The 15,819-nt window shown below is 36.6% G+C and overlaps 1 protein-coding gene across 1 annotated transcript in view; it reads left to right on the forward strand.

The window, feature by feature from the left end:
- Window positions 1-15,381, forward strand: part of BIRC6 (baculoviral IAP repeat containing 6) — a gene marked incomplete at both ends in the record, with an annotated part of 67,674 nt that extends 52,293 nt beyond the window's left edge. The window contains 7 exons of the mRNA XM_009579389.1: window positions 36-816; window positions 1,759-1,902; window positions 3,751-3,880; window positions 6,276-6,407; window positions 8,721-8,888; window positions 11,488-11,661; window positions 15,185-15,381. Coding sequence (XP_009577684.1) covers window positions 36-816; window positions 1,759-1,902; window positions 3,751-3,880; window positions 6,276-6,407; window positions 8,721-8,888; window positions 11,488-11,661; window positions 15,185-15,381 — 1,726 coding nt within the window. The remainder of the gene's footprint in view (window positions 1-35; window positions 817-1,758; window positions 1,903-3,750; window positions 3,881-6,275; window positions 6,408-8,720; window positions 8,889-11,487; window positions 11,662-15,184) is intronic.
- Window positions 15,382-15,819: the final 438 nt, after the last annotated feature.

The following is a 15,819-nucleotide window of genomic DNA, read 5'->3' on the forward strand; positions in this document are numbered from 1 at the left end:
AACTATGTGTTGACATGATTTTCTGTCTTCTACAGGTCACTGTTTAACTGGTCCATGTCTCTTCCCTGCAACATGGTTTTGAAGAAAGCTGTTGATAGTTTGCTTTGCTCAATGTGCCACATCCACCCGAATTATTTTTCCTTACTCATGGGATGGATGGGTATCACTCCTCCTCCAATGCAGTGTCAACACAGACTGTCCATGACTGATGACAGCAAAAAGCAGGACCTTAGTTCATCTTTAACAGATGACTCTAAAAACGCACAAGCCCCTCTTGCACTAACAGAGTCTCACCTGGCTACTCTTGCTGCCTCATCTCAGTCTCCTGAAGCTATCAAGCAATTATTGGACTCAGGTTTGCCTTCACTGCTTGTAAGAAGTCTTGCTAGTTTTTGCTTTAACCATACTTCTAGCTCTGACTGCACTGCACAATCAATGGATATCACCCAGGACAGGCTCAGGAGGCATCATGTTCCACAGCACTTTAATAAAATGCCTATCACGGCAGACCTGGTTGCTCCTGTTCTCAGGTTTTTGACAGAAGTTGGAAACAGCCACATGATGAAGGATTGGTTGGGTGGCTCTGAAGTCAATCCATTGTGGACAGCACTTTTATTTCTGTTGTGCCATTCTGGTGCTACTTCTGGAGGACACAATATGACAGCACAACAGACCAGTGCAAGATCTAGCTTGCTTTCTTCAACTGTAACAACAGGATTGACCACTCAGCAGCGGACAGCAATTGAAAATGCAACAGTTGCTTTCTTCTTACAGTGCATTTCTTGCCATCCTAATAACCAGAGACTTATGGCACAGGTGGGAGAGAAAAAAAAATAAAGTTTTCATTTCTTTATTAATAACTACAGCCAACTTTTAAAACTTTTTACTTTTTTTTTTAGCTTTCTTTAAAATAACATTCTTTTTAACCTGTCATTGACTGGAAAAGTTTTGTATTAAAATTGTTAGCTTGTTGGTCTGACTTTGAAAAGTATAAAAATGTTTTGGCATGGCCATCCAGTCCTATGTATAGATTTGTATTTCTCTTGGTTTAGAGGAATCAACTTCAGACCAAAATCCAAACTACTGTATTTAATTGAATGGGTGAAAACTCTTCTGAAATGGAATTTGGAAATTAAGCTTCATACACATCTTTTATATTAGTAACTTAAGGAGATCTCCTGGTAAATTTGCTTGCACAACCGTATATCCTGCGCAATCTGTGACCAGGGAAATACGGGCTATTACAGAAAATATGGCTTTGCATTTGGCATTCTAATGCAAATTCAGCTGTTTTCCTGACATTTGTTAACCTTGCAGACCTAGTTGAATAAAAGTATAATTAAAAAAAGATTTTTCAACATTAAGAATGACAGTGCCCTGTGAACAGGTAGACTTCAGTAAAAAAATCAGTACAGTTCTCTGTTAATAGCTGGTAGTAATACTGCATTATGCAGTGGCTAATTTTTGCTTTGGGAATTTGAAAGCTATTTTTCTAAATACTTTCTCTTCAGTTTTTTATCTTTTTGAGTAGTCTACATGTTTACAATTGCTTCGATGCTGTAGTCACTGTTTTGAACTTTTTTATAAAAAATCCTTATTTACGGCTGGTATTTTCTTCAGTGGTGCTCATTTCTGATCTGGTTTGAATGATAACTGGAAGGTATATCTTAAGCACTGCCTATTATGGCTGTGTAGGGCTATATTTTAGAGACCTAAATACAGAAATATTTTGAATCTGATGTCATTTTGCATTCCCAGGTTCTCTGTGAATTGTTCCAGTCCTCTCCTCAGCGTGGGAACCTCCCAACCTCTGGAAATATTTCAGGATTTATTAGGAGGCTTTTTTTGCAGCTGATGCTAGAGGATGAGAAAGTGACTTTGTTTCTTCAATCCCCATGTCCAGTAAGAATTTTTGATAACCGTATGGTGAACATGGAATAAACTTAGCCTTAAAAAAAAAAAAAAAAAAAAAAAAAAATCCGGCTATATTCAACTTTGAAATGTCAGATGGCAGCTTTTCTTACTGTACACATTGCAGAATTTTGGAAAGGAATGTGTTGGTGAATTGTAACTCAGCATTTTAAAAGAAAATTTAAAGCACTGTTGTAAGACAAAGCCATCTTGTGAAAATATACTGCTTTTGAAATAATTGACAACTGAAATTTATGTTATGTAAGAATTTTTAATAGTATCCTTATGCAGTAGCAGCAAATACAGATACAAGTTCTAGTCCTTTCAGCAGTTCTTCTTTATCAGTTTCATTGAGGAAAAGTCATAGTTTTGATGCTTCAAAATTGGCAGAGATCCTTCAGCATTAGCCAAAACATCATGAATAAATTCTTGAGTGACAAATACTTGAATTAATTAAGCAGATGTATGCTTTTATACTTGTACATGCTTCACCATTAACACAGAATAATAATTAGTGACTGAAGTGTTATGCTCTCAACTGAAGGCTGTGAATAAAGAAATACAGGAAAAACAGAAGTTATTAAAAGATCTGATACTCCCATACAAGGAAAAATTATTTTCTGCTTTGGTTTCTGCTGTTCTTACTACATCTCAGAAGTAGAGTACTACATGAGATATATGACAGGGAAACTGGCTCAGATAGTACAAAATGGAAAAGGAGGAACAAATATGTTTTTAGCACAAACGTTTAAATGTTTTGTTTTAATCTGGCTGAGATGAATTGTTAACATGACCGTTGGTAATGTGAAGGTAACATCAATTTTCTAATAATTTGTTTTACATAGAATAGATTTTTACAGAATGATACTAGATATGTAAAAGCAGAAAAAAATCTTGAAAAGAAGTTGTCAGATAATTCAGTTTCTTCTATTAAAAACACCAGGAAACAACCTGGCTGTTATTACTGAGGAGAAGATGATTTTAACGTCCAGGGAGAAACCTAAAAATATTGTGGATGTGCAGCATATATTTCTAGTACGTCCAACAACATAACCTTTCAAAAATTGGATCCCCATTTTTATGTCTTAAGTTCTTACCAAACCTGTATTTTATAAGCTAAATTCTGATTGTCAACAAGTATCAGGGTTTTTTTATAATATTGCACAACAATAAATTGGTTCTGTATGTGAATATTAGTAAACAGTTCTCCTGATGATAGAAGGAAGGGGACCAGTGGCATTCATTGCAGAAAAGTCTGTAAAAAGTTACTGCAAGCAAAGAGTGATACAAAATGCAAACAGAGCTCAGGCTAGAATATGTTAAAATATTTGAAATGTTTTAACTAGTAGTGACTTAGTTATCTGTCATAATAGCAAAAAGTGGTTATTAAATCTAGAATAAACTTCATCCTCAAGTCAGAGCAATAGAGAAATGACATCTTTCTCATCTGTCTATACTCCAAGTATATTGTGATTTTTTCCTAATTTATTGTCAGAACTAAGTTTTAATTTCATAAATAATTGCAAGTCTCAGACACTCAATTTTTCTGTCATATACAGCTGTATAAAATGATAAGGTTTTTTTAAAACAAATATGATGTCGTATTGTTTCTGATCCTAAAAATATTCTAGGCTTTTGAAGCAAATTCTTTTGCATTAAAAAAAATAACTTGTCCTAATTTGATGCATTGATCCAAGTTGAAGGATATGTCAGTTTTCTTTTTAGCACACAAAAGATGTAACTTTATTTTGCTGAGGTGAGTTTATAAGAACTTAGTGTTCTAACTTATTTCTGCACGTTAAAAGTCATTGTGAAATGTTGACTTTTTTTTCCTTTCAGCTGTACAAAGGTAGAATTAATGCTACTAGTCATGTAATTCAACATCCAATGTATGGAGCTGGACACAAATTTCGTACTCTTCATTTGCCTGTCTCAACAACTCTAGCAGAGGTTCTTGATCGTGTGTCAGGCAAGTTTGCAATAGTTCATGGTTTGTTTTTTTTTTAAGATACAGTTTCAAAAAAAAACCAAACCCCAAAACCGAAAAAAACCACATAAACAGAGTATGTCTATGATACATATTTGCAGTGTTCATCAGTAATTGCCAAATATGAAACAGTGGTTTAAGTTGTAAGCTTTTGCATATGCCTTACATGTTCCATGTAAAATGCACTTTTACTGGTCAAATACTATTTTTTCCTTCTATAAAACTCAGGTGGGGAAGGTGGGGTTTTTCTTTCTGTATTCATTTACTGTCCAGTCATGGTCACGTGTGGAATGTGACCAAGGTCTTTTAGATCCTTGTGCAGTTTATGGTCAGAATTACTGTCATGGGTGAGGTAGTCGCTGCATATGAGGTAGGGATCAGTTGTTGAGCATGACATAAACTACTGAATAGCTGCCTTAGTGGTGTATTGCGATCAACTTGATAGCCAGTGCTAATAGGGACTGGGGAGGGGAACGTGGTGATGTGATGTACTGTAATGCCTCTAATTGAAATTGATCAAATGCTGACTTTGTAGGGCACCATAACTTTGGTTTTTGCCACAGAATTGTTATTCCTCAGCTTAACTCTCATTTTAAATTGGAATAATTGATTCTGGAAAAGTTCAAGTTCTTTTATGTTTCCATCCCTCATCTAATATGATTTTTCTGATTGTATTAAAAGCTTTGTGATATCATTCCATGAAGTCCATGCTTAGGACATAGTAAAGAAGACTTGAATATATGAGGAGTAAACTGTATGTTTGGGGTGACAGGGAGAGAGAAGGGATGGACTGGGTGTGGAAAGGAAGAAAAGACTGCCACCAGTGCAACAATAAGAAGTCGTGAAGATCCTGTGTCAGAGGCTGTCCCTTGGCTTAACTTCTTTTTTCTTAGCTATGCTGTTAATGTCTCAAATTGATCGTGTCATATTTTCTGCAAAAATAAATCACAATAAGTATGTTCATTTCACACTTTTTCTCCCAGCCTTTAAAAAAAACTAGGGGGGAATCTAAAATCATTGCTAAATCTGCTACTCACATCCCTTCACCATAGGAAGAAAATGTGCTGGATCACTGCAGATAGGATTGTCTAGGATGAGTACCAGTTGGTTTGTATTTCATTCACCTTAGTCTTAAGTTACTGGTCTTGGCTGGTCAGGAAAATTGAGCAACAAATCTGGGTATTACCTGAGTACTAAAAATACCATTGTTTAAGCTTCCTTAATAATTTTATTAATGACCTTTAAATTCTTCAGCAATAAATGGGCATTCAGTCCATGAGACCAAACCAGAGAAACTCTGAAGTTTAATAATAATAATGAGAATTTTTAAAAAAGCCAACACCCAGTCTAAAATAAATATATGTATTTTTTAGATATATATATAGCGTGTGTGTGTGAATGTTGGCTCCTGAGTAGCAGCAGCTTCATACTCTCTATCGTCTTTTGGTCTGCACTACTGTCTAACACAGACATAACCAATGTCTTCAGGCACAAATCATAATATATTTCCGAGCAGGTCAAACCATATCTCTTTCAGCACCTCACCCACTGGTGATATATAGTTAAAGGTAGCTGGATGATAATTCTGGGTCTTGAGTCTGTGATTATAGCTTAAGGCTGCTGTGGCTATTTGGAAACGAGTTACTACTCAGAAGCAATTAGAGAATTATTTGGCCATTTTGGTGCCAGTGTTGTACCTTACAAGGTGTGAAATGATCCATTGTCACCAGTAATCAATGATTTAATAGTTGCTTGCTGATATTTGTGATCTGCACTAAGGATTGAACCAAAATGGTTGAACTGCTGTAATCTAATGTTCACTTAAGCAAACAGACAAGGTTTGGATGTGTAATGCACTTCAGACATCTTCCAGTTTCAAAGGAACAATCATACTTGCGAGTTCTGAAATTGTGTCAGTATATAACATTAGATACCCAGACCTCAATACAACAATTTATTTAGATAAGTCTGCGGGTGTCCTTAAAAAAGTTTTGGATTTTTTTTGTTGTTTTGTTGGGGTTTTTTGGTGTTTTGTTTTGATTGGTGTTTTTTTGTTTTTCTTTTTGTTTATTTTGCCTAATCTCATTTTTTGGTTAGTTGCAGTGGTGTTTTAACATGAATACACTTGACTCATCAGGTAATGGTTTTAAGTTGTTACAGTTTTAAACTGTCAGAGGACAGATTTCTGGGGGAACAGGGGACCAGAATTATCATGATACCTTAATTCATAGATATTTACAAGACTATTACTGCCTGGGATGGAACTCTAAGCCACTAAAATAGCTGAGAAACTAGAACAAAATAGCCTAGAAACTGTAACAAAATAAACTTGGTATCTTGAAATACCTTTCTCTCATCTTTTTTTCCCCCTGTACAGATACACCCAGTATCACAGCTAAGCTAATTAATGAACAGAAGGAAGATAAAGAAAAAAAGAACTATGAAGAGAAAGAAAAAGTTAAAGCAGAAAATGGATTTCAGGACAATTATAGTGTTGTTGTTGCTTCTGGTATGTTTTTTTTCTTCCACCTTCTGAAAAATGGATCTTTCAGACATTGGGGGGGGGGTTAGGAAATCATATCTACCAACAATTCTTCTTATTCCTAATGATGTTTAGAAAAATTGTAGTGCCCAATTAATCTAACTGGCTGTTAGGCAGCAAAGATTGGTTCCTGGTAGAACTGCTGCCTCTAGCAGATTGTATACTTTGACAAATTTGTACCTAAATGTGTGTGTCCGTGATATGTTGTGGATACTGTTGCTAGTGCATTTTACAGGATTTTGTGGAGACATACCTGGGATTATATGGCAATATATTAGTATTTGTGTACTATTACTGTGGTATGGGTATTACTACCTCTACCTTTTTGCAGTGGCTGGTGCATCAGAGTTTGATCACCTACTCCCACGATATATTTTGGAAATAAAAGGATCCGTATACTTTGCATAACAACTGGTGGTACTCTGCTAAAAATTGTCAGATGAGATGTAAGCATAAAACTATGTTATTCCACTTGGAAACCACACATACAGGATTTTCTTCCAAAGCATTTGCCTTCTAAAAACTAATGTGAAGATCCTTCTGAAATCATTCATGTCAACCCTTCTCCTCCAAAACTGCTGTGGAAGTTACAGATTGAACATAGTAATTTTGCAGTGGTACAAGAAGATTACAATTCAGATGATGGCTGTGGAGATCATTAATCTTTCAGTTTGAAGTTCTGGTGTGTATTAGAGAGAGATTAGTGAACTTCAAACTCCCCTTTTCCTATCTAGCTTTCTGCCTTCATTGAGCTACCTTAATTTCATTTACACTTCATGAAGCGTGAAGAAGAGATGCTGATTTCCTGTGACTTCTGGCACCAATATTTCTTAAGCTTTTTATTTCAAGTTTTGAATAGGGCAGCAGTTTCATGGATCTTGGTATATATTTGAAGCAACAACAGCTGATTGTTAATTACAGCATCTTTATCTGGAAAGATAATTGCAGTAGGTGCCACTTAAACAGGGTAAGCATGTTTTGGTAAGATCTAAAAAATTAATAGGTCCAAGTGAAGGGTTAAAACATGAATAAAGAATCTGGAAGAAAAAAAGTAATATACCAAGCTTGAAAATAGGGCATAGAATAGCCAGCCATGTCTCATCCCAGTTGCATCTCTGATCATACTATCTGATATAGCCCATTCCCTATTTAGAAAGAAGCAGACTTAAGTTTTTCCTTCTTTTTGCTTATGTTTTTTCCAGTTGAGTAAAACAGTTTAAACGTAAATTTAATTCATTTGCATTTGTTTTTATAACCTGTTTGTGAAATCTTTTCTTCTTTTGTCTTTATCTTTTTATATATTCTGGGGGTTTTTTTTAGTGTCCTCAGAGCCTCATGCAGCCAGTGTTTAAGTTGTTCCCTATTGATAAAATTAATAGAGAGTAGAGATGGTATTTGGAGCCTGATCTTCCTGAGACAAGCTAGTTTAGTATACTGAGATTATTGGAGAATGTGTTGCGTATTATAGCTGCTCCTACTGATCAGCTGAAACCAGAGTGTATTCGGGTATGGATGTTTTGCAGCTGCTCTTGGTGATTATGAGGCAGTAGTTGTATGAAGCTTTGTATATGGACCTGCTGACTTTTTTACTTAGTCTGTCACCTGCATAGAAGGGTACCTGATAGTATAATTTCACTGTACCTTAAGTCAACTTAAGCTGTCCTAAAATATGGCAGTCTTGCTATATAAGCTCAGTAAGCTTTTATGTTCCTATTCTGCCTTTTAATTTTCATGTAGTGCTTACTTTAAAGATTTTGACCTAGGCAACTTTAAAAGCATGTGTAAAGACACCTTTCATCACATGTGCTATTGTCAGTACTGCAGCTGAAGTCATGTTCGTAGGCCAGACAAGTGGCTCTTATCTATTGTGTGCCTGCTGAAATGTCTGTCAGTTTAGAAATTTTTGCCTTTCTTGCTTTCAATTGAAAAAAAACAACCTAAAAAAGTTTTCCTGTAGGGCCCACTGCTAGACAGAGTCTTTAACTAAGTTTAAGAGGAGAATCAGAATATTTTTTACTTTTTTTATGGATTATATGATCTAGTGCAGTTACAGTTTGGTTTATGTTTGGGGCTCAGGAGGATGTGTAGACTTGTAACTGTAAAAATATCGGGATTATATCCAAATACATTTTGTACATGAATGCTATTCTGGTATTTAATTTGCCAGTGCTGAAAAGTTTGACTTCTTTGCTGTCATTGAAGGTATTGAATACATTGCATCTTGGCTAGCTGAAGTTACTAAATACCAGAATGACTTTGAATTTTTTACTTCTGTACTAGGTTTGAAATCTCAGTCAAAGAGAGCTGTTTCATCCACCCCTCCACGTCCACCATCAAGGCGAGGAAGAGTGATGGCGGATAAAGTAGGTACCTCTTCCTCAGGAGGAGAATCTTCCAGCAAGACCATTAGTGTTCCAGTCTTTCATCTGTACCATAAACTTCTACCAGGTAACTTTACTAACTGTTTTTAAATGTAAAAATTACGGTCTTTAGAGGTGGCTGATACGTCATCAGAAAGTAGATGTAATGCTAACGGACATCTTTATCTTTCTATTGAGCCTTGAAGTGTAAAGCCCTTCTGGGTTGGGTAACAGCTTTCAACTGGAAGTGGAGCATTATAACATCATAGTGGCTTGACAAAAATAAGAATTATGCTGATCTTCCTTGTTCCTAAACAAAATCTGAAAAACACTTCCACTTTCACTCAGAAGTAAAAGGGGAGTGGGTTTGTAAGGTGACTTACATCTTCTTTGACCTGCAAAGCAGAATTAAATTGGTATTTGTGCCCTGTTATTTTATATTCTGAGTGGGCAGCCAGCTTGCATTGCTCTCTGGAAGGTTTATTTGCCAGTTCAGGAATATTCTTTAATTCCATAATACTTGTGTTTTCAAAACCAGCATGTCTTAAGCAGTTAGTCATGTTTGATGTATAGCAGATATGTATTCACATTTTATCAGCTATCTGGACAAAGCTCGTGGCAATGTTGTAGTTGGGGCATAGAGAGAGAGATATCTCTCCTATAGAGAGAGATTGGTGTGACTGGAATTCTTAACCTTAGATCAGGGATAAAGAAGAGGAACATGGGTGAAACACTAATATTATGTGGAAGAGCTTCTTACCTGTTTTATAGTATAAAAACAAGGAACTAGCTGATGGAAGTAAGTGGTGAACTTCTGATCAAAGTAATTTTCACCCAACAAAAAACTAAATTTGGAACCTACTACAGAATTATTGGCTTTGAGGCTATCCTCTGGCAATTATTAGAGGGATCATATACTTGGATTAAAATATCTAAAATTAATACAGTTAATTCTAATATTTTGGAAAGGAGATCAAAACTAAATGCCTGTCTTTACCAGTATCTAGCTGGTAAAGGTTGACTGTCTACTAATGGTAATGTAGACCATTCTGTATTTGTGATCTGGTCAATCACGTCTTGCGCAACAGCCACTTGTTACAAAAAAAGAAGCCATGGAAAACAGAAACAGTGATGAAAAAAGGGCAGAAAATTTCTTCACTTGCACAATGGCAATACATTTTTAATTTTCATTTCTTAAGACACCATCTTCCATTGAAGAAACAGGTTGCTACTAAAAACCTTTCTGGAACTCGTGTTACTTGATTAAGCAGTCAAGGTGAAATGGGTATGCTAGGTATATTATATGATCCAACTCTAAAACATTTCACTTTATATGTAAGTCTACTTACCTATGAGGGAAAAATTGTTCTGCCTTGAGAGTAACTTGTAATTTCAGGGAAGAACATATTCTTCATAATTCTGGGGGTACTGGTTGACAGCCCGCTGAACATGAGCCGGCAGTGTGCCCAGGTGGCCAAGAAGGCCAACAGCATCCTGGCCTGTATCAGAAACAGTGTGGCCAGCAGGAGTAGGGAGGTGATCGTGCCCCTGTACTTGGCCCTGGTGAGGCCGCACCTCGAATCCTGTGTTCAGTTTTGGGCCCCTCACTACAAGAAGGACATTGAGGTGCTGGAGCGTGTCCAGAGAAGGGCAACGAAGCTGGTGAAGGGCCTGGAGAACCAGTCTTATGAGGAGCGGCTGAGGGAACTGGGGTTGTTTAGCCTGGAGGAGAGGAGGCTGAGGGGAGACCCCATCGCGCTCTACAACTACCTGAAAGGAGGTTGTAGCGAGGTGGGGGTTGGTCTCTTCTGCCAAGTAACTAGCGATAGGACGAGAGGAAATGGCCTCAGGTTGCGCCAAGAGAGGTTTAGATTGGACGTTAGGAAAAATTTCTTTACTGAAAGAGTGGTCAAGCCTTGGAATAGGCTGCCCAGGGAAGTGGTTGAGTCACCATCCCTGGAAGTATTTAAGACATGTAGATGAGGTGCTTAGGGACATAGTTTAGTGGGCATGGTGGTGTTGGGTTAACGGTTGGACTTGATGATCTTAGAGGTCTTTTCCAACCTTCATAATTCTATGATTCTATAAACAACAGAGTGGCCAAAATCTTTATTTGCATAATCAGTTTGGGCATGTTGCATGTGCATTTCAAGTCTGTGTTGCTGCTGAGAAAAGTATTCCTGGCAGTGCCATTCATTTTTTTCTTGCTGAATTGTGTCCCGACACAAGAGTAGCGAGCTACGCTTGGGACTAATAGGACTGAAAAAGAATTGCAGGTTTTTTTGTTTTCCACTTTTTTCCACTTCAGCCATTTTACCCTATGGTCACACACCTTTATGCCACCACAATTCAAGTGTGATGCAGGGGTAGGGTTTAATAGTAGGGGACAGGCTTAAAATGCACATCAAATTACAGCCTTAGCCATTTGTTAAACATGCCAAGTGCTTGGGCTCTCAGCACAGAACTGCCTTAGGAAATGTTGGCATAGTTCTTTGATAGTTGGTTGCAAACTGATGGGGCCCCTTTTCCCAAGAGAACAAATGTTAAAATTAAGGCCTTGGTTTGGAGCCAGATAATATTTAGTCTACTTGGCATCTGTGGTACAAGTAATGAAGAGCACCTGGACATGTATGTTAAAATAACCCAATCATAATTTTCCTCTCTGACTCAATGCCATTGTTGTTTAGGCCAACCGTTACCAGCGGAAATGACACTTGCCCAACTTCTGACTCTGCTGTACGACCGTAAACTCCCTCAAGGATATCGATCAATAGATTTGACAGTTAAGCTTGGTTCCAAAGTCATCTCAGATCCAAGCTTATCAAAAACAGACTCATTTAAACGTCTTCACACAGAAAAAGGTGAGTGTTCCTATTTTAGTATCTTCCTTTTTAAAATCCTTTTATTTTGGACAAAAATGGTTTTGATTTTTGTGGTAAGAAACAGCAGTTTTCTGTATTTTCTTGGATGATGTTCCTGAGCTGTGTCTACAAGACAAGTGCTAAACTTCGTGATAAAGAACAAATTCATTGCTTGCCTTTAGATTGTATCTATAAGATGCACCAATATGGGTGTTCTGATTTCACTTTTCTTTCTTCATTGTAGTGTTGTGTATGATATGATTATATGATTGTATAGATACCATATATTTTATTTCTTGACATGTATACCACTTCTCTGTGGTGTTTGGGCTGATAAAGGGCAGATTAAGTAATGCAGGAGCTGTTTGAAACCATATGAGTTATAGAAGCCTGTGAAATTTTTTATTGCAGCAACTTGGGTACTTAAATGCTTCTTTGAAAATAGGAGTTATTCTCAAGCCCATCTAAGTAGGTCTTTTAACTCTAGCTTTTAAAAACACTATTTTTAACATTTTCTAATATGGTGTGTTTCTTGCTAAGGTTCTTCCTAATTGCTTGCTATCTACTCACTCATAGTGCTAGGGAAAGGGGAGGGAGGAGCTGTATCCCAGGAATCTGTTTTGAAATACTTCTATATCATTCCTTTAGGGAAGGACTTAGAGGAATGGGACTTTGAAATTAAGCTAAGGTGATCTGCTGATCACCAGCCCACTGACACAGCACGGCATTACAAAGTTAATCATTTGGCTATTTTAAGACAGGGGCTTCTTGTAAAAACTGTTCACTTTATAGATCAATATCCTTCTAGAAAAGATAAGAAACAGAAAGAAGAGTTGCAAAAAAAAAAAAAAAGTCTATTTTCTTGCTGTCTGCCGTGAGCTAAGTATTCCATGACTCCATGTAGTGGCTGCATATACAGATATTTCACACTATTGAGAGGCCTTTCTCTTTCAAATAATATTTTTGTTTTGTTTTCCTGTTTATTTAAATTCTAAATGTATAAAAAATATTTTTCTATTTGAATGAAACTCAGAAATCATTAGAGGAGGTTCAGCTTAGAAGTAGAGTTGCATGTGAAAACATGAAGGTCCTCTTTGAACTTTTATTAAGTTACTAGGCTTTTTTTTAAAACTTGAGATTAATACTTTTGAAAATTTGAATGTCATTACAAATCCATTGATCTGTGGTGCTATACAGCAAAATATTAGTTACATTCAGATGTCTCACAATCACCACTCATCAGTTACAAAGGTTAGTGCTACTGCTTTTTCATGAATAGTTTTTAATATCTATAGAAATCATTCTTACATACCAGTATTTCCTTACTTGCTACTTAAAGTAGACTTTTTTATCTGTGGTGGATAGATTTTATAGCTTCACGTGGTGTCTCTAGAGTTGCAGTTAATACTACTATACTTGAGGAAAACTGTCATTTGTTTATATTTTTTTCTGTGTGCTTCAATGTCTTTCTTTGAGATCAGCTGTTTTCTATAGCTGAAGCGCATGACTTCACTGAAAACTTGCAGAACATTCATGGAGGGGAAATGGCTTGAATTGGGTGTAAGAAGATTAACTAAAGCAAATACTGGAGAAGCATACTTAAGTGTGACTCCTTGCAACAATATTTAAGATGTGAAAGGAGTAGCATTATATTTGCACTCATAATAAAAGATCTGCCTGTCCCCTTAATCACTGATAATGTATTTTTCAAGTGTCTTTTGCAGAGAAGCATTTGACCTTAGTAATTTTTCTGTGCATTCTGAGTATCTGTGTGTGTCTGTTTTCTTGTTTTCCTTCTTTGGGAAGGCTTACAGCTTTTTACACTGTAAAACAGTGTAAAACAAAGGCGTGAGTCTTCCTTCAAAATCTTTATTTTGAAATTTTCCTTATCAAGGAATTCCAACCTTTCTTGTGGTCTGATCAATTCATGTCATCGCAAGCAATTGAACTGTAAATCATGTTCAGCCTAACGTGGTGGAATCCTCCACACATCTGACGGAAGGTGATCCCTTGCTGAGCCCAGCATGTTTGCAGACATCCTCACCCACTATCTGTGGTGGTAGGGAAAAATTCCACAAAGGTGGTTTCTGTCTGTATCCTTACGAACAGTAGACATCAAAGCTGTATGTACTCAAAGTGTTATGTTCAGGTTCTTTCTTACACGGATTATCCTGTATGTGACTTTTTCTATTTCTCATAGTCCTTCAGGTTGAATTAAGGAGAATTGATGTACATACTCCTACATATCCCTGCTTTGAGCTTATTAAATCTGATACTTTGATCACATTGCTCCATAGCGATGTGTTCCTCCCACAACATATCCATGATATCCATGGTGCTTCTTGCACATTTAAAAGTTGAGAATTAGGGTGGGGAAAGACCTGCTGTTTCCTATTGCCTTTCAAATTAGGGAAGAAAAGGTTTTAAAAGATAAAAAAAGTTAGTTTTGGTAGCTGCATGAATTACGCTTTAATGTGCTTCTGTGTTTTTTACAAGTATATAATAGATGATAGCATGTGTGCATACCAACATTTTAAGTATAATTGTGGATTTTCAGACAGCTCACAGCAAAGAGATACTGACACCACTTGATCTATGCTGCTTTTTGTTGTGGGGTATACTATGAAGGCTTTGAGGACCACTGCATTATAGTATTTAACAACATAATCTGCAATACAGATTCTTTAGAGGAAATAAATAGAATATTCACTGTGAAGTTTGCCTGTCATAATGAGCAGAGGGTTAATTTTTGGCAAAATGAATTGTGGGAGGGTTCTGTATATACAACTTGTGTGTGTAATTGTATAAAGTGATGGGGTTTTTTGTCCGTTGTACAAGATATTACAGTGCTTAGTCATAAACTGGGAGGATGGAGGCTAGTACAAAGTTAAAAATAGAGATCTTGATCTTATTTATGGGGAAGAATAGAATTAAATTTCACAGCTTTGGCAGAGAGGTATTTTGATACCTCACAGAGAGGAGATGTGAGAATGGTGGGTGTGGTGAGTGATAGGTGATAGGACTTTATAGATGGTAAGTTAAATCATGGGAAAGGGGAAACTAAAAAAAAAATTCTCATTCAGCATTTTTGAGGAAAAAGCAAGACTAATTTAAGTAAGGTTACCTTTCTCTTCTTCAACTATGAGCTCTTTATCAGAGAGTAGCAAACCTACTCTTACCTCCTAGACGAAAGACAGTGTTAAAAAATGCCATACTTCCAAAATTAACAAAATTTTGAAGGCATAGATCAAATTCTAATAAAACATAAAATTGTAACAATTAACATGTAAACCTGTATACATAATCCCAAGTTATGACATAGATCTGCCATCATTGGCAAAAGGTACCACGAATATTTTTATTTTCTTTTGATACTCTCGTACTCATTCATTTCAGGTTCTTGACTCAGGTTTTGCTTAAGAAGGAACTGCTACTTTTGAAGTACACTTTTAAGTGAGGATGAAGAAATAAACACAATATTGATGATGATGTATTAATTTCTTTTACTCCTGTGTTTTTGTAGAACATGCAGATTTACTGGGGCCTTGCCCTGAAGATGAAGCCATCAGTCCTGGGGATGAGTGTATGGATGCAGTGCTAGATGAATCACTTCTTGAAACCTGTCCCATTCAGTCTCCACTGCAAGTTTTTGCAGGAATGGGTGGATTGGCCCTCATTGCAGAGAGACTCCCTATGCTTTATCCTGACGTAATTCAGCAAGTGAGTGAAAAAATCAGTGTGGAAAAATATGCTGAGTGTTTTGTTTGTGTGTTTAAAGACAGTATTTTCCTCATATTTCCTCATATTTCAGTTTGACATCTCAGTTATGTGGGAAAGCTGCTTTAAAATAGGCGAATGCATAATTCCACAGCCCAGTCTAGCAATACATGCTGCTTTCCTATACATGTTATAGGCTGCTTGAGTATCCATGTCCTTGTGGAACAAATGCACGAATTCAGTGTTGCTGCTTGCCTTGCTTCCATTAATTTATAAAATATCTTGGAGGGTGCAGTAGCATAAAGTTGCTGAGGTACTATAAAGCCATACCTGGTTATCATTTAATTGCTCGTGTAAATGTACCCTCAGAAGCTTTTTTATGGTTAAGTGAAATTCAGTTCTCAAAGCAGATTATATAACTTTATTTTAGATTTATTATTA

The sequence above is a fragment of the Fulmarus glacialis genome, unplaced genomic scaffold (assembly GCF_000690835.1).
Source record: "Fulmarus glacialis isolate BGI_N327 unplaced genomic scaffold, ASM69083v1 scaffold27116, whole genome shotgun sequence".
In the NCBI taxonomy this organism is placed as follows: domain Eukaryota; kingdom Metazoa; phylum Chordata; class Aves; order Procellariiformes; family Procellariidae; genus Fulmarus; species Fulmarus glacialis.